Source organism: Enoplosus armatus, chromosome 5 (genome assembly GCF_043641665.1).
Source record: "Enoplosus armatus isolate fEnoArm2 chromosome 5, fEnoArm2.hap1, whole genome shotgun sequence".
Taxonomy (NCBI): Eukaryota; Metazoa; Chordata; class Actinopteri; order Centrarchiformes; family Enoplosidae; genus Enoplosus; species Enoplosus armatus.
In genome coordinates this window covers 1,063,071-1,087,808 of record NC_092184.1, presented here as the reverse complement: position 1 = coordinate 1,087,808, position 24,738 = coordinate 1,063,071, and the positions used below count along the sequence as shown (strand labels likewise).

The window sequence follows — 24,738 nt, the reverse complement described above, 5'->3', positions numbered from 1 at the left end:
GTCGCAAGATGATTGATCTGGCTGGCTGAGAGGAGACACAGCGACCCTGTTTTCAGCGAATTGTATAGTGTAATGATTTTTATATTAACTACGCCAATCATCTGTATACAGGAGAATATGTAACAATATATATATATATATATATATACAACTCTGTGGCGATAACACAGTAGACCAGTATGAAAGCATCTGCATTCATTTATTCAGGCTGTTCTGGTACTTTCCCAGTACAGCTTCACACCATTTCAAAACCTCATTTCACACCAGTTGAGGTGTCCTCTAACGCACACCTGGTAGACCTGGTAGACAGGGGCACGGGGAAATGCGAACATTGCACAAGAAAGTGCTGAGTTCCAGCACACTGTGGCACGTTTCTTCACAAATTATGAGCAAGTTCACAACATGAAACGACGTCGACACGCCGCACACACCAACGACCAATCAAAAGAAAAAAGGCGGGGGGGGGGGTCAGACGTGATCAAAAACACATCCTTCAAATGAGACAAACGGGAAAATGTCAAGATCCATACAATATGACGCAAAACCACATGGGCTATGCAAAGTAAGTGATTTTTTTTTATCTAAAAGAGAAGTTCAATTGGATAATTGATTGATAAGTGATGGGGGGGGGGGGGGGGGGGGGGGGTATAGATCCTCTATTTGCTCAATCAGACATGCTGACTATGTTTCATTTGCAATGAAAGACCACACTAAGTGAAACATCCCCGTGACACACATGTTCTCCGTTAGTGTGGCGGGTGAAATGACCGGGTGACGCGTCCTGCGGTGGGCCCGCAGCACAGTAGCTGTAGAGAGTTGCCTCCAGTCCCGTAGACAACAGAGAACCGAGGAGGGGAGGGCGAGGATGGGGGGGGGGGGGGGGGGGGGGTAGGAGGAGGGGGGTGTGTGTGTCTGGAGAGGCAGAGAAGAGGAGCGATGAGGAGCATGAGGTCTGGAGAGACAGAGCAGGGGAAAGAATAGGGGGAGGAGGAGGAGGAGGAGGTGTGGTGATTCAGGCGGCGCATCTCTGCTCTCGGCATCCAGGGTCCCTGGACCTGTCTATGGGTCTCGGCGGGCCGCGGTCCGCTCCGGGTGGACTGGCAGCGGGGGCGGCGGAGCGGCTCCGGACTCTGGCGCAGGTTACGCGGCTGCAGAGAAAAACCCGCGGCCACTGAGGGACACCGCTGACATTCTCGGCTGGCACAGTGAAACAGCATGCCGGCGATCCCGCACGCCGCCGACCGCGGGGCGTGACAGAGGGGAGAGAGGGGGCTATGGACACGCCGGAGGATGAGCCGCTGCTGAAGAACCGCACGGAACACGGGCCGGGGCCGGGACCGGGGCCGGACCAGGGGGCAGCGCGCCCTGCATGGGCAATCGCGGCGCTGGCCAGCGTGCTGATCTTCACCACGGTGGTGGATGTCCTGGGAAACCTGCTGGTCATCGTGTCCGTGCTTAGGAACCGTAAACTGCGAAATGCGGGTAAGAGGCTGGAAGCTATTTTCATACATGGTGTAGTAGGTCGGCTGCTGGCGTGTGTGTGTGTGTGTGTGTGAGAGAGAGAGAGTGTGTAAACAACAGAGAGAGAGAGGAGCACGGGGCTCAGGTTATTATACATGTGGGGTCTGCGGAGAAATGACACCCAGAGGTGATCTGAGCCTCGTTCACCCACAGCGCATCACCACAATCCAGCTGAAGGCATGTCCCGCCTGAACCACAACAAAAACATACACGGCGGGGGGGGGGGTCGCCTGGTACCACAGGGGAACCGGGTGAATCGGCAGGGAGAATGAGCGCATTCGAATGGGTCCCCACAGGGAAGCGAAGGAGTTTTAATTCATTCATTCATTCATTCATTCATTCATTCATTCGCTGCTTCCCTGGATGAGTTGTTTTCAACAGTCTGCCTCACCCATCACCGGCTCTGTGTTTGTGGGTGCAGAGGGGAGCCTCCAGCAGGTGGAAGGTCTCACATAAATATGTGTGGTTTATTATGTCACAGTTTGGTCCCCTTTTTTTATTTATTTATTTATTTTTTTCATTCTGCCTTCTTTTGAAATAGATCAAGGTTGGGGATGAGCTGAGTTAGTATCTCTGGCTACTTCAGGAGTTACTGTTGCCTTGTTGTCCGGGCACTGAATGTCAACATTTAAAATGTTGCCTCTCCGTGGTTGCGTTTTGTGTTTGCGGGAACAGATGTTCTCCAAATGGCAGTCTGTCCGAGGAGGAGTTGACAAAACCTGCGTTGGACAGGAACTACGTCGCCATTCCTCGGGGCCAAAAAAATAAGAAAAAAAGGTCTTCAGATTGTGGATTAGAAGTGCCAGATTAGACACGCCGCATGGAGAGTCACCTCCCTTCCCTTTTGTGTCCGAAAATCATCGGCTTTGTGGCAGAAACGCCGGCTGCCTCTCCCTCCGAGTCTGACAGCAGCGATTCAGCTGTCCCATTTCTCTGCTACCTCACCTGCCCTGACACTCCCTGCGAGGCGACGTCCACCGCAGATGCAGCCAGCATCAAACGGGACATAACAGGAATGACACACTGCACGTTCTGTTTAGCTTGACAGGGCTTCAGATATCTGATGGCGGACGGGTCATCTGCATGTGCGGCATGACAGCCTTTCTCATTGGCAATGACATTGGCAATTACGTTTTGCCACGTTGATGAGAGCTAAAGCACAGATGCTGTGCAACAGCGCCGACTTTGTGGTAGCAAAAACCTTTTATTTGCTCCTTTCACTGTGCCTTGGAAAGACCTTCCGCAGATGTTGTTGGTTGTTCACGACAGCAAGAAATATTTTTGATTCTGCACTATTTTTAAGTCGGCAATCAAATTTTATCTTTGGGTTGTAATCCCTTCCATCAAGGCGTGCGTTCAGATGACACTCAGGTGGATTTGATCAACTCATTGGAGGCTCGTTCAGTTAACTCAGCCTGCAGCCGGTGTTCACCTGTTTTATAGCAGGCTGTGCCTCAAGTTCCCAGCAGATCATTGCTCACTAAGTAGCATTGTGATGGTGGGAAACATGGCATCCGAACTGAGTGAAAGTGTCAGAAGTCAAATTGTTATTCTGGGCAAAGATGGGCTAAAGGTTTCTAAAGGGGGCAGTGCATGGAACTCTAAAATGCTTTGCAGAAACGGGATCAGTTGTATCCAAAGCACGATCAGGCAGACCAAAAGTGACCACGCCATCAGCAGATCAATACGTCAAGCATCACAGATGCAGAATCTGCTAAATAAAGAACGCAAGACTCCAATCAAGCAAAAGTACTGTCAGAAGAAATCTGTCTTGTAGTGGTCTCAGAGGACGAGTAGTAGTTTCTAAACCACTTCTCAGAAGGGGAAACAAGGCCACAAGAAATAGAAGTCCTATTCACTGATGAATCCAAGTTTGAGATGTATGGCAGTAACAGAAGGGTGTATGTAAGGACACGAACAGGAGACAGAATGATACAGCAGTGCTTCAAACCTACAGTGAAACATGGTGGTGGGAATATTCAAGTTTGGGGGTGTTCTGCCTACTCTGGAGTTGGACACCCGCACTGAATCGACTACACCCTGACCAAGGAGAAGCACCCCTCCATTCTTCAGAGACTATACCCTCTGGTTTGCGTCTTTGTGGGGAGGGATTCATACTGCAGCAGGATTCATACTACAGCAGGATAATGACCCCAAAACACACCTCAAAGCTTTGCAAGAACTACTTGAAGACCAAAGAAGACCAAGGAGTCCTGACTGTCATGGACTTTCCTCCACAGTCACCTGACCTCAACCCCACTGAACGTTTTATGGGGGCACTTGAAGACTGGGTCACGGCTCATCAGGTTTTGCACAAACTTGTGGAGTGCATGATGTCATTAAAGCAAAAGGGATTTTTCTGAAATTCCTGCACATTACTTTTTTTTTTAAGATTCAACTTTTCACTGAAATTGTTAAGCTGGTATCATATCTCTTCATAATTCATTCTTGATCTTAACAACAGCAATTGATTAAACAATTTCACCCCAAGGTCCATTTAGCAGCAGCAGTAGTTCTAATTATGACTTTATAACCGGGAAAACAACAGAATGCTGAAGATCATGATATTATGGAAAGCTCCAGTGCAGCTACTAAATGGATCTTGGGTGAGATTTCTCTGAAATTATCTGCTGATCAGACGTGAGCGCACTGCGAGCGCATATTTGTCAAAATGAAATTGGAGGAAATAGCTCAACAAGCGTTGGATGGATTGCCATGACATTTCCGCACAAACATTCATGGTTTCCAGACAATGAACTCTGTCTTTGGTCATTTCTCGACCTTTGATTTCATGCCGCCAGCTGAAAACTTGAAAACTACTTGCAAAATGACCTCAGCCTCAGCTGTACTTTGTAAGCAAGACTTACTATATTTGTGTTGCTTCCTGGTATCTGGGGCACCGCCACCATTTATTCCGTCTTCTATAATGCGTACCTCTGGTTTCTGTTCATTGTAAATGCTGTTAATAGTAGCATTACAATGTATTATATATATAATTATTTAAGATAAGTATTTTAACAATCATACGCTTATGGCATTTACAGTATGTATAAATACAAAATCATTCGTTTTAAGGGTCCAAGGAGTCTATGAAGGGGTTAGAGACCGGTTGTATTTTGCACCCCGTTCCAGGCGAAACACACTCTTTCCAGTTGTGTCGGGGTCAGTCGAGTAGATTGTTTGCACATTTCCACAGTCACATGTTGAGCTCTGGCGGATACTCAAAACAGGCACAGTTCTGCTAAACAATCAAACAATCAAACTGCCGGTTTGTTGACTACCTGATCCATTTCTGGACAGGATTAGTTTTACAGTTGGAATTGTGGCAATTGGCAGTTGTCACTGGGATGTGTCACTAATTTTAGCACTGCCCCAATCTGCCATGTAAGTCATCATTACTAAAAAATCCCCGCCTCTTTGACTAACTGCAAAAAGCAACCTCAGGTAGAATTAATTCCATCTGAATTGACATCCTCTGGATTTGCCGGCGTAATTCTGCAGAGGCCTGCGCGGCTTCACAAACCGTGTCATTGTGGATCCTCCGCTTGAATTGCGCTTGAAAGAGAACGAAGTGAATTAGCCGCAAACTCTCAAGTGAGAGTTGTGAGCTTGCTCCCGTGGCCAGGCTGCATTATTATTATTCTTATTATTATTCTTATTATTATTGTCAGCTGCAGGGGGAAATGTATGACGCATGGATCATTCTTTATGCGATGACAACCCATTCATGAAGTCTCATCTTGGTCGTTTTTGGACACAGGTCAATATTAGCATAACAGCCCTGCCCAAAGAAGGCTGTAGATTCTCCAAACCCGCTGTCCATTGCGTCACAGTTGACTGAGGTAAAACCCAGTTAATGATGGCGGTTAGGAGGGTTATCGCATCATGGGCTTGGAGTAGGGCTGCGACTAATATTTTCATTGTCCTTTAATCTGCGGATTATTGTCCCAATCAATCGTTTGGTCTATAAAATGTCAAGAAATAGTTAAAAATGCCCGTCACAACTTCCAAGAGCCAAAGTGACGTCTTCAAATTGCTTCTCTTGTCCCACCAACAGTCCAACACCCAAAGACATGTTTTACTTGACAAATGACTTGAAGCGGTGTATCGATCCTCGAAATAGTTGGCGACTAATCTTCTTTCGATCGATGAATCGAGTAATCGCTGCAGCTCCAGCTGGAGCACCCCTTTAAACCCTGGAAGGGGTGTTTCTGAGCGACTGCACGCAAATGCATATTGCTTACCACAAAGGTGACACCCCTTCTTCTCAAGAGTCGTAACTATAAACACGCAGACGCGCACACCTCACGACAATCAGCAGAATTCACTCTTTACAGTTACAGGATCTCCGATGTCCATGAAGGATAGAAATCCTTATCCGTAACTTGACAGATCTTCGTCTCATCATCACAGTCAAGCTCGTCTGACGAATTTCAGTCGGAATTCTCCTCATCATCAACCATGTTTTAACGTTCAGTAGTTGGATATAACAGGGAGTTAATAGGTAAGCCAGTACCGTTGCCATGGTGACCTGTAGCCCAATATGGCCTGAGCGCTGATTCAGAACGCTGGTTAAATCGTTGATTGAGCTGTTTGAGGTGTTCCAGCAGACAACTGCTGACTGATCACTATGGAAGCCCATTTCAGCCAGGAAAAAAAAACTGATGATGATGAAATAAATGATGAAAGACAAAAAAAAAAATATTCACCGTAAGATGGCACCAGGCCTTTATTTGAAGCAGGCTCCTATTAGAGACAGGCTTTCATTTATAATTCCCTCTGCTTAATAAGTGTGTTGGTCATATTTTCGTATGAAGCCTCGTTGTTTTCTCCCATTTGCCATTTCGCCAGTGTTTTGTTACTGCATTGCGCTGTAAATGCAAACTCAACACTTCCTGTATCCTTTTCACATTAAAAGCCACCTGGCATTTCAGCGGACAGAGCCCCTCAGTTCCTAACAAGCCTTTTATTGTGAAACATTTGCAGGGTCGTGTTGCAGAAAACTTGTCTTGTGGACTTCTACTACTTCAAACGTAGCTATTGGCACCTTGAGTAATCCAGAACAACAAAGTGTTGACATATATTAAATATATTCTTGAATTTATTCTATTAAAGTGATGGAAATGCACATTATAGGACAGGCACCGGGGGGGGGGGGGGTTTATCCACCCCTTTTTGTGGTTTCCGTGGCCAATTGACGCTTTCATTACACTTGTGATATGAAGTGTCGTATTACCACTTCACAAATGTTCTACAATACATAATGCGACACTCATTGCCGCATGTAAGAATATTTATGAATGGGTTCTAATTTCATTCTGAATTGCTTATATTCATGAACAATTTTAAGCGTTGTCACACTGCACTTTCAATCTCGTGCACAAGTGGTCTTTTACGCATACATCATTTTATTCTAACTGGTAAACCGTGTGTTTACACAGCTCCTGTGCGATTCACAGCTGAATTATCCTTCAGCAATCAGCAGGCGGCACATTTCACTGTGTCTGTGCTTTGTCTGTAACTCAGTACTAAGCACAATTTACTTAAGCGTTTGCAGCGCAGCTCCAGCACATCGCCAGGTTCGGGAGCAGGACGGGGGCCTTCCCTGGATGCCTCTAAATCAGGACCCATTTGTTCGAGTCCTAGATCTTGTGTCCTCGTCCCAAAAAAACCCGTCAGCTTACAGCGAATGCGTGTGTCCTCTCTCTTCGCAGCGGATCTCCCAAATGTATGGCCCGAATCATAGAACAGTTAACCAAATCAATACACACACACACACACACACACACATGCACGCACCTGGATGAATGGCATGTTTGTAGGAGAGCTGAAATGTTGCTTTATTTGTCCTCGTGGCTCGCCCAAGTGGCCCACCAAGCCACTGGTTGAAATAGTTTTTTTTTTAAAAAGTGTATTAGTAACTAATTAAAACATGCTTCACTAAAGATACACTCCTATATCATTTATAGCATTCAATAACACCCCACAGTTTTCACAGACAACAGCAACAGCAAGCAGGGAGGATTTTTTTTATTTATTTGGAAGTACATTCATTTAACCAGCAGGAGGCCAGAAAGACACACTCATCTTGCTCTGTGTATTCCAGATGTTTAGGCAGACATTTATTTGCCAACACAGGAACCTAGAAAACTGCAGTATATCAAACCCTTTTCCTGTCATTTTGTTGTTGTTTGTCTTTTTGGCCCCCTGCCCCGCTCAGCCGGCGAAAACCGGTGGGCCTTGGTCGGTCAGCCCACCACTTTGGTCCAGACTGACTTATGTTTCCAACTATTGGACGGATTGCCATAAAATTTGGTACAGACATTCATGGTTCCCCCGACAATACATCGTAAAAAAAAAAAACGTTGGTAATCCTCTGACTTTTCCTCTGGCGCCATCATCAGGTTAAAATTTCAGATTATCCGATGCTTTGGTTCATGACCTCGTAACAGCAAAACGAATTCCAGTCCCACCGGCCTCAGCTGCCAGACGTTAGCGTGCAAACGTGATTAACGAACAGGGTTGTACATTGCAAACATTACTTAACATTAGCATGTTAACGAGTTCAGCCTCAAAGCGCTGCTATTATGGCAGCAGACTTGTTGGAGTCCGACCCACGCTGATAGTCAGGACGTCTTAGCTTCGGCTGCATTGCTTCCTACCGTTCATGTAGCTCGCCGTTTTACAAAATAAACCATTTCAACTTTTTTTTTTTTTTTTTTTTCCAGTTCATACATCCATTTTATAATTTGCTTCGCCTCTATGATACACCAGTGAACAGAAAATAGAGGAAAAGTACAAGCAACAACAAGAACAACAACATAGGCTGAAGCCATTGATACACAATAAAACTCTTAACAAGCCAAAAAGGTTTAAGTAAACTGAAATGTACTAAAATGATGAATCCCTCCCACTGCCGCTATTACTGCTGCCACTACAGCAAGTTGTCTTTCGGCTGCTACTTTAGGCGCAACTGCCGTTACCGCGACTGAAAATACCACTCTGACTCCACCAACTGAAGCTAACGCTCCCGACGGTGCTGGCAGTACAATAGATCAGCGTCGTTGTCGCCTCCCACGACACTAACTTTGTGTGATGTGGGGCATTTCCATAGTTAGTAGAACAATAGAGGATATTTCTGGTTTGGACCTGGCAGCTCTGTGCAGAGGGACAGACAATAGGCAGAAGAGAAGAAGAGAGATTACCAGATCCAGATAAATCCCAATCTCATTGTTTTCTCTTTGCATATTTGTTTTAATGTGACACAGAAGTTCAGAACTTCATGGCGCCTCATGGTAGCTGGTAGGCACGGGAGTCATTTTATAGTAATTTTTTTATTTACAATCCCCCCCCCCCCCCCGGGGATCAATAAAGTATTTCTGATTCTGATTCTGACGATCCATACGCTCTCCAATCATGCATGTCCATGTCTCCTCCCGTATTAGCGTTTAGTTGCTTGCTCACATTTGTTACAGAGCGCCACATGAGCAGAACCGCACCGCTAAAACTAAAATGCATTATTGCTGCTGTCAAAGGTTAAAACCTTTGCTCTGACTGAATGACCCCTGTGACTGAGAGGTGCTGAATGCATGTCAATGGTGCTGCATTGGATTCGCATCATGTCGTAAGATGCTCCGTGCTATTTTTACCAGCGAGCCATCGTGGCATGTGCGTTTTGTGCAGCAAAACAACACCCATAAAAACACGAGATCGAAGGTCATCTCGCGGTCACTGCTATTCTACATTGGTAAGTGTATGGTGACCGCCGTCAGGCCAGATTTCCACTTGAACGCAAATGAAATCTAGTCTAATGGAATCTACTAAGGATCTCTATCTGGGAACACGAGTGAAGCATTTCGGAGCAGATCCGAAGTAAATCTCGAGCCGGTCAGGACAAGTACAAATCTGCCTTCGCAAGTCCAACAAGTCCTCTGAACGGCGGCTGCGCTCTTAAAATGGCATGGCACTATTTACTGTCAGACTTCGACGTTTTTTCTTTCAAGTCGTCCAAACCGCCGTTGTCCTTGACCAAGGTTGGCGTGTGCCTTTTTGTTTAGAAACGTGGATCTTGCCCAAGGACGCTTTTGACGCGTGGACATGAAGGAGCCCTGGAGATCGAAACCACCAGCCCTGTAATTAGAGGACAGCCCACCCTTCCTCCTGAGCCACAGCCGCCCCCATCTGAGACACTGCGGCACTGATTTGACCTATATTGTTTTAATCTGTCCCTTGCAAGTCATCCGCGGCTGGTAACGTGTCAGAGCGCATGAAAACCGTCACAGAAACTCCTCAAAACCACCCCGTGCACACTTCTGTGAATGTTTGGAACACTTTGACACACAGCGATCAATAGCAGAGGGCTGACACACATACTCACTGTCTCCAGGCAGCAGCTAAAAAAAAAAAAAAAAAGGAACTCCACACTAACTTCAGTAACGTAACCTTGTCCAGTGGCGACAGCCCGCTGGAGTCGCTGGCCAGGTGCTGACAATCAAAGAGAGAGAGTATCCCTTTAACACTTACATAAGATCATTAATTTAACGCCACATATTCAGTAAATCCCAGTACAGCCAATCTCGGTTTCTATGCAACAAAGCATGTGGTGGTGACCCGTCGAAGTCCCCCCTGTGGTTCCGGGCGGCCAATCAGCAGAGAGGGGGAGTGCTCATTGAGATGCCGGTGCGGTTTCAAAGAAGCTCAGAAGTCCCACAGCTAATGAGAAGGAGCCAATTAGGGGGCAGTACAGAGGGAGAGAGGGGACTCCTGAGGCACATTGGGTGAGAGACCTTTGATACAAGTCATCTACAGAGAAAGGGAGAGAGAGAGAGAGAGAGAGAGAGAATGCCTTCAGCATTGCTCGCTCGCTCTCTCTGCCTCACCCTCCCTTTATGGATTCTCTCTCTCTCTCTGCTAATGTCTGCATATATCTCCGTCACTGTCTCTGTCTCCTTCCTCGTCTTTTTTTTCCGGCGGGAAGCGGTAAATCGAGAAACCAGCGTACCCTACGCGGCCAAAAGCATTTTGGACGCACAAACATCTTGAACACCCCTAAGGTTTTTGTTCATCCCTAAGGGCGTCAGACGGGATTCTGCCCAGGCCAGTCAAGGTCTTCCACACAAAACTGAGGCAAACCCGGGTTCTTCATGGAGCTGACTTTGTGCACTTTGACGCTGTCACGCCTGAAACTGACGCCACAAAGCTGGAAGCACATCGCTGAGCACGTGCCTAGGACAAACCAGGAGAAATGCCCAGACAAAAAAAAAACAAAAAAAACACAAGCATGACAGGAGTGACTGATCCAGAAATCAGGGAATATCCTGCTCCGATTACCAGCTTGAGTATAGCTCCTCCTGTGGTTTTTACCCCTGGCCTTTGTGAGAGGTCTGAGCAGCCGGTCGTGTTTCATTTCACCCATTGGTCAGTTGTTTTCCAGCAAGCAGTGAGATTTTACTTATGACGTCTTGGGATCTTGTATTGGAATTGCTTTCTTTTCCCACTGTTATTCAATTTGTTGTTGTTTTTTTAATAAATCCCAGAATACGTTTTGATTTATGGCATTGCCAATTATCTGTTGCTTCTAATAACACCCTAATAACTCTGCCTCAGCCTCCCTTAATGGATTTTCTCTCTGCCTCTGTCCGTCTCGCAGCCTCTCTCCTCATCCTCTTTATGGACTCGGTTTCTCTCTCAGTCTCCGACCTTGCCCCTTCTCCTCTCTCCAAGCTTGGGGATATATACACAGTGCTTCTAACTCCTTAACCGTAACCCATAATGATCTATCTAATCTATTAGAACTACAAAATGAAGTGCATTAACGTGTCAATGTATATACTAGCGGAACAGCGGAACGCCACTGGGCCCTCATGTCCAAATCAACGATGAATTGCTTTTCTATATAGACGGGGACTTTGCAGCCTGTGCATGCAACTGATTACCAATTATAAACACACACACAACCACCTTCCTCAGTGTGGCCTTTCTATAATTAAAAGGGGACAGAAGTCAGACTATTCAACAATAAATCAAAGGGGTTTTAAGTAAGGGTCATAACCTTCCACTTTCATCACTGAATCAAGCGAAGCAATGTAACCTCCGCAGCTCGGCTCGCGAACACACAGAGAGTGTGTGTCGGTTCTGTAATATTTCAGGTGTTTTTTTTTTTTTAGAAGCTATCCATGTCATAGGAGCGCAATGCTAATCGCCGCAGTTCTCCTTTAAGAGAAATCAGTCGCTGGGTTTATATTTTGGGCACTTTACAGTATAAAGTAGAGACAGAAAGGAATTATGGGGAAAGAGATACAACAACAAAAAATGCCCCCTAACCCAGAATCAAATCGGGGGAACATTGTGGTTGTGTCATACTGTCTTAAAACACAGAGCACATCTCTGAGCTATGAATTATGAATTTTGATCTCCTATCTCTGTGTCCTTGTCTGCTTCTCTGTCCTCCCTCTATAACATTAGCAGAACTTTATATTTTCCTTCCATCCTACAGCACATCAAAGCACACTCACATTAACTAGCCTCACCGACTGAGGCTATGACAATCTCTCTCAAACGCAACCAGCAGCAACCGGAGTAATAACAACAATGGTAGCGGAACCAGTTCTTGGGAGCAGTGACTGATGGCCACAGATACCAGGTTAATACAGTTCAACAGCAACAGGAAACCAGAAGGTTGGGGTTCTTTTGCCGGACTGCCTGTTATCGTTCATAATGGGACAGGTGCCACGCCCTCTTTTCAACCGAACAGTGTTTACTTTTGCCCTAACCTCGACTCCTCAAACTGTCCCTGACTTCTCCCTCAACCCCGCTACGCTTTATTAACTACAGGCCTCTGATGGCTCCCTGAACCCTGCCCCTAGTCCCCCAAGTCCTCCTCCATCTTGACCCTGACCTTGATTCCTTACTCCTCCCAAATCCTGCCCCCAGACTTCTCTCAAAGCCTGCCCTTCCCTTTGTTTCCTTGCACAATTCTGCCCCAACTTCTCCATTAACCTGGCCCCATGAACCCGCTCCCGATGCCTCACTTATCCCCAACCACCATTACAAAAGAGTTGTTCTGTAAACGAGGTCCGTTATTAATCTTTCTATCGTGAAATTTTAAACCACAGACATAAACTTTGAAAGACTATTTATGAGTGTGACTTCATCCTGATTTTAAATCTATGGGATGAGCATGGATAGCAACGGCAGGGCTAAGGAGGGAAACACAAATATGCATATGAATGGGTGCCATTTTGGGAAGTGACCAGTGCTATTAGCATTCAGGCAGTAGCACTCACACTGAGAGTTGAAATTAAGATTATTTTACACTGTACGTTTTCTTCACTTATCTATATAACCTTACTGCTGTCAACTGATAACCTTCTGGCTAAGACGTCCACAGGCTTGTTTGCTTATTTGTTAGCTTGTTAGCTACATCCACGCGAAACCAGCTGCATCTGGAAACACTGTCGAACGCTGCATGTTTTCATAGCTTTTTGGTAAAGAAATGCAACCCCACTGACATGCCTAATCCGCGGGAAAGACGGCTGAATCTTTTCTTCTTCCTCTTTAGTCCAACGAACAAAAAATGTTGATGGCGGCCAACATGTGCTGAGCGGTCTCAGTTAGTTAAACCTCGGTGGAATCCTCTCCCGCTCTCCATTCTCACCTAAACTCATGTATTTGGGGTTTTTTCTGTTGTCAGACAACCAAGCAGTAATTTGGCTAATAAATGCTAATGTCTTTTACTGTTATGCTGGGATTAACTAGAGAACGAATTTTCCCTTAACAATCTGTTTCTTGAGATAATACAAAAATGTGTCAACACAACAATGTGTTAGATTTTGATGATAAAACATGAGGACTGCGGCAGGTGACATACTGCATGAAGACATGATGATGTCTTCCTACTAGTTACTAGGACCTGGTAAAAAGGGACAAACAACAAGTCAGTTATATTAACCAGTACCTACAAAAAAAAGTTTCCTCCAACTCAGAAATGCAAAGAAAAATGGCAAAATGGCGAATCAAAAATATGAAACACAAACCAGAAGACAGGAAATACAGTCATGCTGAGGCTGTGATTTTAGCTCTTGTGGTCATAGCTCTTTTTCATATTTTACGAATCATTTCATATTCATGATAATAATTTTGGGATGCAGGTGTTATTGGATGGTTGCGTGTAATTTTTTTTAATGTAAAATCCTAATTATAATTGCCATCTTTGGTAACCAAAACATCTGTGATGACCCATTTGGTCGGGTACTAAATATTTCAGGTACCGCTACAGTGTTGGGTTTACTGTTAGTCAGACTGAAAACATGATAAATTCCATTTGCACAAGAAAAAGGGGAGTTAAACTGAGTTCACCCTCAGCACGGTTTGCCCTCCTTGACATCCCTGGACTTGCAACTTAAAGGCCTTAATGAGGATTCTGCACCTGCAGCAAAGTACCCCTAAGCCCCATCAGTCCTGCTCTTCCTCCCCATGCCCTCACTGCGAGAGAACCAGCACAGTCTATATTAAGCATCAGAGGGAAATTGACAGAGTATCTTTCTATTAATACCTGAGAGGCTGTCGGCAAGCATCTATAATTGATAAAGCCGCTGCTTGTGTTGCTTTTGAGAGTCTGCTGTGCTCAGATCAGTGTTTCCTTCAGGTCATACACCGTAGCACTAAAACAAGGAGGAAACATGTTGTTCTGGGAGCATTCAATCTTCTCTCCTTCAGATTATATAACCTTAATCCGCCTTTGCATATGGCCCCTGTGGACGTGTGTGTGTCTGTGAGCATCCATTCAGTGTTGCCCCCCCCCCCACCCCAGTCGCCTCAGTTGACCCGTGCATCCATCGCTCTCATTCTCCCTCTTGTGCCATATATGCCCTCCTCCCCTATTCCCTTCCTCCTCCTCTCTTAGCTGGTCCTCCGTCTCTGCTGTCCTTCCTCTTGTGAATCTCCCCTCTCCTCACCTCTTCTTTCAGGGACAGAGATGTGAAGGATGGATACCAGTGTCATGTCTGTGTGTTAAGTACAGAGCTGCAGTCAGGACGTGGTTAGCCTATAAAGACTGGAAGCAGGAGGAAACAGCAAACTCTACTATCCGTCCATCAGCTATACCCACCCTTTTACGGGGTCGCGGGATGGGCTAGCGCTGGTCGCAGCTGACATTAGGCAAGAGAGGATACACCCCGGACGGGTTGCGTGTCAGTCACAGGGCTGACACATTGAGACAGACAGGAAACCATTCACACCAGGCAACTCCACACTGAAAGCCCACGGCTGGCCTGCAGGTTCGAGCCCAGAGGCTTCTTGCTGTGAGGCGACAGCGAGTACATTTATGCTCCCCAGAAGATTATCCTTTTTTTTTTTCTGTCCTCTATGACACCACACGTAAAGCAGTCTTTGCAAACTAGATGTCTTTGAATGGGCAGATTGCTGAGCGCACTCCTGCTCCCAAAGGATCGACTGCTTTGAAGCCGCTGACCATGGCGCCAGCTCCTCCTCTAACTCCTCTTCTACTGCCAAGACCCTTGGAAATGACAAAATTGGCATCTGTTGTTTGTGACATCAAAGTCTTCATCATTGTGAACATGGGAGCTTCTGTGATTTAACAAGGGGGTTTAGACTTTCAGGGCTGTGTCGAAATGAACACAAATGGAAACTAACTCCACACCGGCCACAAACTGCAGCCACGTATAAGCACATGCGGGACTCAATCCATAGCACACAATCCCATACAGACTGCATGATAGAATTCAATGTGTGAATATTTGAACAAGTGTGTTACGTATATATGTTGTTTTATGACAGAACAACATTCATTAAATGAACCTCCCATCATGTTCTGTGACATGCATGAAAATCCTGAGTGGGACCAGCTGACCCGATGTCTAATCAAAATGACAAGAGCAAACGATTCCATTGACTTCCATTATTGGAAGCAACAACGCCCTTCGCCATCTGTTGCAGGAATTCCGTTCATCCCTCCAGTCGGCTTGGAGAACCTGCGACAAAGAACTCTGAAGCTGTTCTGGAGGCTCGTGGTGGAACAATACCTCTCTTTTGTCACCCATCTGTAAGGGTTATTGCTCTATACCAAAGTGTTGCCGTGCTACCAGAGGAAAAACACCAACACTGCAGTACATACTGAAGAATCTGGCCCAGGCATTGTCCTCCTCTGCACCCCGGTCGGAAGCAAGCGCTTTGACAGCTACACTGGCACCATGCTGTTCAGACGTGATCCCTCGCTGGTTTCCCCATCTGCACATGCTGTCAGTTATGTTGGTGTGATAGAGCCCACTGCTGGGAACTGAACCGAGGTACATTTACTCAACGTTTGTCTGACAGCTGTAATTACTAGTACAGCCATAGCTACTTTGCTGATTAAGATTTGACATGCAACACATGATGAGCTTATACAATATAATATATATATATATAATATATAACAGTATATGAACTTATTAAAATGATCTTCACCTTGACCTGCCACAACACGAATACTCTACTATTACACTATGTTAATGCATCAGTTAGTGTGTGTAGTAATACAATATTCTGAAAGCAGCCGTTCTAGTCCATGAGTACTTGAACCTTTGATACTTAAACATGCATTATCGGCTCTGCTGTCGGTACTGGAGATGTTGAGAAAATAGATTTCCTATCTGTTTAGGCTATGTTGCACTTTTTATCCCAACAACTCAACTGGATAAGCAGTATCGATAAGAGCAGCAGTACCGCTAAAATCTTAACAATACCCATCTTCAATCCTACCGCAGCCAATGCCTCCACATGACTCTGTTCAGAGCAGCACAGTGGCTGAAAGCTAGAGCAGGAGGTTCAGATGAGACCAGAAGTACCTGTGGTGTGGTGCAGAGAGCTGGTCCGAGGTCAGTGGAGAACCGCGCTGACACTGAGCGGGCAGAGAGCAATGAGTGTGTCTTTTATGTTAACGCTGATACGTTTTATACTACATACACACAGTATGTCATGCTTCAAAACTACAACTCCTGCTTTCTGCTGTAACGCAAATATTGGCGCTAGTGGTGTGCGTCCTTGTGACTGTTATCCATTGAACTTTTTAGTGTAAGGACACTGTAACATGTTGACACTCTTTATTTTTACGTTTTGACGTAATAGACATGGTCCATGCATATCTGGTTTGCTGAGTTATATAATATGTATAATATAACATAATATGTATACACATTGTGGAAGGAAGACCATCTGTGGTTGAAATTATGTCAGTCATGTCCAGTGGCGTGAATTAAGTTACTCGCTACTTTTTTCAGTAGATACTTTAGTACTCTAACTCAAGTAGTTACTTTGACAAGTAGTAGTGACTTTTACTTCTACTTGAGTACTTGTTTTTTGACAAAGTAACGGTACTTTTACTCGAGCGCACTATTTGGCTACACCGAAACAGTAGAACTTTGGGCTGGAAAACCAAAACAATGAGCTAAAAGACGCTGAAAAGATCTGTAGAGCTCAGGGGGGAACTTTGGAGTTGGTGGTCATTCTCGGTGGGTTCGTCGCTACAAGATAAACTGGTAATACAAACAAAAGATTTTAGTAGCTTTAAGTACATTTTGACTCAATTTATCAATATTTTGAATACAATCTCATGTAACTGAGTATTTTTGCAGCGTTGGCATTGGTGCAGTACCTGATGTTGGCTAAAATGTCTTCGTATCCTGTAGCATTAAGAGGACCCTTCAACAGTGTCATTCCTAGCCCATATTTCACACCATAACCCTAATCCATTTGGCAGGCCGTGGAGCTTGGCTTCCTAAAGCACACATCACCAGCGCATTCAAAGTCTTGCCCATCCATCCAGACTTCTGGCAGTTTTTTTTCGGGGGTTTGCTGGAAAGAAGTCTGTTATTTTTCCGTGCACCTTACTTTCGGCTGAAGAGGCAGCCCCGAGATCTTCGACTCTCTTTCAGAAGCCCTGTGCCAGATCCTAACTAACAACTACAGGCTCCCTTACATACTCCATCTTCTCAACGATTTTTCGTCACTTCACCATCTTCCCCTCCTCACCTCGGGCCTACTACTACTCTCCCGAAAGCTTCCTCAGACCTTGGCGTCCCTCTTTCCGAAGAGAAAACCTCGGGGCCTAGCACATCCATAGAGTTCTTAGACATCACCCTGGACTCAATTCCCTTTGAGGCATTGCTGCCCTCAGCAAAAATACAGCGCATCACTCTGCTTCTGTCGAACTATCTCCTGGCAGACAGATGCGCCAAACGCCAGCTACTAGCCCTCCTTGGCCCCCTCAATTATGCCATTCACATAATCCCACAAGCAAACTCATTCCTGTCCAGCCTTTTAACTAAAGCTGCAGCCGCCCCCTCTCTCCACCGATAGAGTAGTTTTGGATGATGCATACGAACTGGAAATGCTTATGTGGCAACATTCCCTGTCTTCTTGGAATGGCATTTCCTTCTTTTTTACGATGACTTCATCACTCACCCCGAGGGCATTCAACGTTACACAGATGCAGCTCCTTCCATAGGTTTCAGTGGCTACTATGGAGGGAGTCTTTAACCATCATGAAATTCCTCTAACGCTTCTCAAAAGGCCATCCTGAACAGCTTCGCTCCTAGTACTCTCTCAGCCTACCTAACTGGCTGGAATTGGCATACCACGCCACATACCACCTGCCATTTCCCCCTCTGGACGTCATGTCCATTTGCAATTTTATCACCATCCGAAAAATCTGGTCCTCCACCATCCAGACTTACGTAGCAGGAATCAACTTCTTCTTAAAACTAGTCACCGGCCTCCGTTGTCCTTCTACCTCCCATTCCCACGTTACAATGTTAATCAAAGGCTGACCTTCTCAGTCCCCTATGGTTGACTTAACCCTAGAATCCATGTTCATTGCTGGCTTTCTTGATGATCCTTCCTTTCATCCCAGACTATCTGACATCATCATCCACACATCAGAATCAGAATCAGAAATACTTTATTGATCCCCGGGGGGAAATTATACTACTGTAACAGACTGCATGCACACTAAAAAACTCCAACTCTCTCATATTGACACTCCAAAGGAGTGAAACAGATCAGCTGGGAGTTTCTTTCCCTATCTACATTTTCCGCCTCAACTCCTATCTCAGCCCATATGAGCCACTGACAAAATACATCAGCTCCAGGTATGCCGCCCAGGCATCACCACAACACCCGCTTCTCTCACTGAAACAGGAAAGAGTGTTACTCCATTCTGGTTCCAGAAGCATTTTCACAAAGTCCTCCACATTTCAGGCGTATCGTCAGAACACTATTCGAGCCATTCTTTTCACATCGGCGCAGCGTCCGCAGCTGCCAGACTGGGAATAATTTTAACAACCTCCGTCAAGCCCATGCTCAACTTCATCTGACTTTTTTTAGGGACCTGTAATCAGCTTGGGTGGAAACCCGAAGACCTGAGACAGAACCCGTTTCCCCGGCCTTCGCTACGTCCTCCCAGACCAGCCTAACAGGCGGCATCCTTCTTCCATCTCCACCCCTCCATCCGTCTCAGACATATTGTTGTGGCGTGGTCCTTGCTAGTGAACTCACTTTTGGCCATATAGTGTATCAGTAGCTGACATGTCATGTAGACATACAACTAAAGCAGTTCGTTATTTATAATCAGCCCCATCTTTTCATACTCTTACCGGCCGCAGCACCACCCTGAAGTACAGGGCTTAATGTTTTGGTACACTTTTTATGACATTATAAGCAGTTATTACATTAGGGTTTGCCACAGCTCCTCATTGCAGTGAATTACGCAACCCGAGTGTTTATTAACAGTGTGTATGTGTGTGTGTGTGTGTGTGTTTGTGAAGACTGCTGTCTCTCCAATGCCCCCACAGGTTTCTTGAGTGCATTTTTGCAGTGAATGCGTGTGCATGCTCGCGTGTTCACTGAGCGTGTGTGCATTTTTGTCGGTTGGCGTGGAGCCAGCAGCCCCGGTGTCTCCTCTCCTCCCTCTGCTTCCCTCTGAGACTCGCTCTGCTTTCCGCTCCGCTCTTCCACTAATGTAACGTGATTTGGCGGATTCCCCCGACATTTACTTATCTGAAGGAGCGCAGGCTGCCATCGTTTCGCAGCAGCGTAGCTTCCACATCATTACCAGCAAACACAGCACCAGGCAACAAAGGCTGACCCAGCAGCTGACGGCAAACATAAACCCAGTGCCTGACAATGAGCCCGACACTTGACAACACACATGGACTCTGCACTTCACATTAAAAAAAAAAAAATCTAGCCTGTGACAACAATCCCTGCACCTAACAACTCACACCTGCGCCTTTAGCAACAGGCCCACATTCACACCCTGTGTCATGATGCAGGTTCAGCTTAGTCTGGCTGTCTTCGAGTCATCTAACGTCTGAAAGCACAGCACTGGCTGTCCTGGGTGATGGGCTTGGAAAGGAAAGGAAGGACGGTCAAAAACCGGTGAAGCGCACCACCCCTTATGTGACAAGGATAACTCACAACTGTGATGCTGATTGCATACCTTGACACAGCTGGTAGACAAGTGTTACCCTGGAAACAGAGAGGAAATCTTGGCTCAGCAAGATTGCATTATGAAGATTTCAAAAATCCTGTTTAGTGGGTTTTTTTTTTTTTTATCATTCAGTAGGCATACTTTTGGCAATTTCTAGACTGTGTTTATGGAAAATATTACTGATTATATTAATTGTCAAGCAGGGGTGGGACAGGCCTAGTGACGGAAGGGGGCAGAGCTTTGCTTGTTCCTAAAGAACCGCACCAAAGTCCGCTTGGAAAAGGCCGATCAAATTGACAGCTTTCAGAGCCAGCCCACGTGAATCAAACCAAACCAAGGTTAGGTCTGAAAGCACCCTAAGCCAACAGGCCTGCTGGCAGCTCCGTAAGGCACGGCCGTGCTTTGAGCTAAACGCTAACAGCAGCATGTTAACATGCATGCAGTGGCAGTGCTATCACGCTGATGTTTACCAATGCGTACTATCTTCACTATGTTAGTTAAGCATGTTAGCATGCGAGCATTTAGCTAGTCAGCACTAAATACAAAGCATTGCACAAATTGACATTTTTTTTAACCGACGATGCCACTACATGAAAAGTTGGGGGATCACCAGAGTCAGTGGGATTTATCCTGAGGGGAACATGAATATCGCAGCCCATCCTGTGGTTGTTGTTGATTGATATTTCGGTCTGGACCAAAGTTGCTGGACTGACGGGCCAACTTTGCCATCCCTCGAGCCATGGCTACTAATGTGGCTAAAAATAGAAATAGTCTTTCTAAGGCTTTCAATCGCATTCTCACAGCCTTAATCAATGGAATTGGCTCCATCTTGTTCTTTCTATTTCTTTGAGCGGTTTTGTTCACAGAAAGCCCACAGCTCTCACATGAGATGTCGTGATGATGTCATACACCACTCCAGTTTTCCTCTTGGGGGGGGGGGGGGGGGGGGTCCTGTCTTTAGGGTATACCACCAGAGATCTTCAGGTGTTGACTTATTTGTTGTACGTGCTGACACGTGTGACTTGAAGACTCCGGTTAAATGTTCTGACAGTCCAGCCTGTAAGAGAGTCCCACTCGGATGCTCGCCATGAGTACCCAGTGGTCCCTGTTGATTTAGCGCTGTCTGTCCGCGTCTCGAGTCTGGTTGGGATTCTCATCCTCAGCTCCTTGTAACCGTTGGACCTGCTGCACCTCTCTCTCTCTCTATCCTTCTCCTCACTGACAAAATGTTCTGCTGTCTGTAGGAGGCGACTCATCGCTGATCTTTTAGCGGCTAAGTTCCATGCCTTCGCCCTGTCTCAGCAGTAAGATAGGAGAAAAGTGCTGATAGTGGCCCACGATGGGCTGCAGGCCCCTCCCAGTGGCCCTGCCCAAACTTCAGCCCAGGTTTTTAATCACAGTGCTGCAAAAAAAACACCCTGTTAGAGTCCATTTGAACTCACAGTGGCGCTATACTGAACTCTGCTTGGGATATAGTCTTTCTATAGACCTTTCTCCACACTTCTGGCTCAACCATTATCATTCTGGGATAGGCGGGGGGGGGGGTGCTCTGGCTTGTTTGTATTTCTTTAAACCAGTCACAATCGTCTCGGGCGGCACTATGCCCAGGATGCAGCGACTGTGCTTTTGCAAAACGGTAACACATAGATAGCAGAAGGGGGACTACTTTTCATATTGGATATTGTCCATTTACACAGCATTAGTGAATCTCATTTCTCTAAGTTGGAGGAATACTTCACTGTCTGTTTAACTTGGCGTACTTCACATTGTGTGTGTGTGTGTGTGTAGGTGACTTTGTGTCAGCCGCAGAGGTTGATGGGATGTGTCTGTCAGCCTCTCTGCGTACTTTAACAAACAAACAGGACTGGAGAGGAAGACGACACATGCACCAGACACAAGAAATAACGCTGAGACTGATCTCAGTCCATTATTCAGACATACGGCCACACAACACTTACGCCCTGTTTACACCGGGCATTAACATGCGTCTTGGGTGATCCGATCACAAGTGGGCAGCTTCAAGCACGTCAGTTCACACCTGGCATTACATGCGTCTTTGTGATCGGATCGGATCTCATCTTGGTGAAGCTGGAATGGGAATATAAATTGGGTATATATAATGCACAAAGTAGCAAAACCATTACTTGTATGTAAACTGTCTAGATCATGTCCTCCATCGGGGTAAAAGGGTTTCTGGTGATGGAGCTCTCAGATCACAGTGGTCATCCTGACGTGCCCGCCTGTATCAGCCTTTCCTGATGCCATGTCTTCTGGCCGTCGCTTGACCGAAGCACGACACTTTGCCCAACAATAACTTCTCATACCGCGAGGACAGGTCTGGTGGGTCCAGGAACACATTAAACACGAGCTTCATCAGGCCGCACAATCTGTAAAGCGCTGCTCAAAAAGACAAATGGGTGAATATGACAAGGAAATGCCAGAAATCCAGGAAACAACAAAAACAACTGCAGGGCCTGAGTAAGACCCTGCAGGGTACCCTGTGCGGAATGGTCGGAGATCTAATGCATGACCTTGTGAAGGAACGCGAGCGCCTCAGTCAACAGCCTGAAAGGCGGGAAGATCCCAGCTCACTTAGTTCCCCTAGAGATGGTTGAACAAATCCGCAGCAAACTGTCCCTACAGCTCTGCCAGCTTTTTTGTTTGGCTCTCCTTCTGATGTCATTGAACTGCTTCCTGTATTGCGGTACAGTGCTTATCGGGGAGCAACAATTAGGCAAGTGTGTTACTTCCCATGATGCAGTCAGTCCATATAATTAGCTTCGCCTGATATACTTTAATGCCTAGCTTCAGCCCATGCTATAAAGGTTTTTTTTTTTAAGGCAGAATGTTTTGGCCATCTTTCTTTGGTACTCCACCGTCATTTCTGACATTACAGAGATGGATTTTTTCCACAGCTATCTTGCGGTAACCAATCAGAAGTGAGCGTTCGCTCCGTCCACTCCATTTTAAGTTAGATAGCGTGGTTGCAAGAGAGAGAGGAGAGACGCGCTGGGGTGGAGGAGTTACGCTTACCAAACGGGGCGTCATCACTCCCTCGTTTTGAGGAGACGGCAACTACTCGTGACGTTGACTTCGTTTAAAAATAGTGGCAACGAAAAGTGGCAATGCATTGCAATGCAAGTTCATTGCTCTTTGAAAGGGTGCGCTTGCTATTATATTGCCATTATATCGGTGGCAATATCAATGCAATGGTCACCCAGCAAAAGGCCCACCCTTGTGCCAGAGTCAAACATGATTTGAGCACGTTGTAGCGCCTGCTACGGCGGCGGCGGCAGAGCTTTCCAACACAACACACAGAAAGTGTGCACCCAGGGCATGTAAGGGTTTACTGTGGACATTCTGCCCCCTACGGCCCATAAATGTCTGTGTGACCTACCATGTCCTTCTCCCACACCCCCTCGCACAGGATTATAAATCCCCCGCTCCCCTTTTTACCCTGATTACCTGACATTGCATTCCCCTCTTCCGTCATCTCATCCATCTCTTCCCATCCCTTTGTTCCCTACCATCCCTCATTTTCCTCACTAACACATTCTTTATTAGACCTGCCCCTGCCCCCCCCCCCCTTTTATTGGGATCAGCCATCAAGGGACCAGTTCCTTGAAATGGAGGCCAGTTGTTCGGGAGATGAGGCTCTCCTTCAATTCTGCAACACCTCAGCTGGCAGGGACGACTCCGGGATGACATGGCTCGCTGCTGATTGATGGTGACAGTCAAGTACAGGAAAGGAGAGGAGGAGGAGGAAGAGGAGAGGAAGAGGGGAATGAATGTGGAGGGAACATGGGGGAGGGGAAAGGAGGACAAAGGAGGAGAGACATCGGCGCGCGCACCTCTGCCATCTACAGCCATATTTTGGCTGTTTATGGATCAATCTCAGAGCCGGAACGTGGACGAAAACTCTGACGGTCAGAAGTTGTCCTTCGTTCGGAGGGAGCCTAGTTAAGCTGTACAACTACTGTATATTCATTTTCATGAAGGAGTTGTGGCGTCAGATCTGTTTGGGCGGGGGGTCTCACGAGAAATGACATTAAACCGAGAGAGCGAATGAAGCGCTCTCCGAGGACAACTGATGAAATCTCTTTTCTTAGTTTCCCTTTCCGAGTCCATGTTGGCTCACTCAGGGAAAATGTACTGCTTGAGGCCTAATGCTGCACGGGGTTGGGTGATATGACGGTATATACCACGCAAGAGTAGAAATGCGTCCACGGTGTTTTTACATTGCAGTGAGTTTCAGAAAGTTGCTTTATTTCGGTGATATTACACTTACTGGAATACGCGCCCGTGTGCTCTGTGCAGTGGGTGTACAGTGTTTGTCTCTGAAGTTCAGCGCGTGGATGTTATCTGCTGTCTTGTCTCCTCTCAGCAGATATCACCATGTGCTGCCGTGGCACTGAACCAAATTGTTGTTTTCAGGCGCTGGAGTGGGAGAGACCCAGCGCCGGTCACGTGGCTCTCGCAGCCGTGCTCCGGTCTACACATCGCTGGCATTTTAGAGAATGGGCCCTTGAGATGATGACACACTGTGGAGGACCTCCTTCTGCTGTGGAGAGCGCTAATCATTCGGGGGAGGGGGGGGGGGGGGGGTTGTGAGTGAAATCAACCCGTTCAACTCAGCAGCCCCATCAAATGAACCACTGCTGACGTCAATGCATGAATATTATGTAAAATGTTACACAATGTACAATAAAAGCGCTGCGGCATTTTGAAAT

At 46.3% G+C, this 24,738-nt stretch overlaps 1 protein-coding gene across 1 annotated transcript in view; it reads left to right on the top strand.

The window, feature by feature from the left end:
• Positions 1 to 533: 533 nt before the first annotated feature.
• The window catches only part of LOC139285363 (melatonin receptor type 1B-B-like), a 32,265-nt gene continuing 8,060 nt past the window's right edge, over positions 534 to 24,738 (top strand). The window contains exons 1-3 of the mRNA XM_070905926.1: positions 534 to 562; positions 1,045 to 1,139; positions 1,207 to 1,482. Coding sequence (XP_070762027.1) covers positions 534 to 562; positions 1,045 to 1,139; positions 1,207 to 1,482 — 400 coding nt within the window. The remainder of the gene's footprint in view (positions 563 to 1,044; positions 1,140 to 1,206; positions 1,483 to 24,738) is intronic.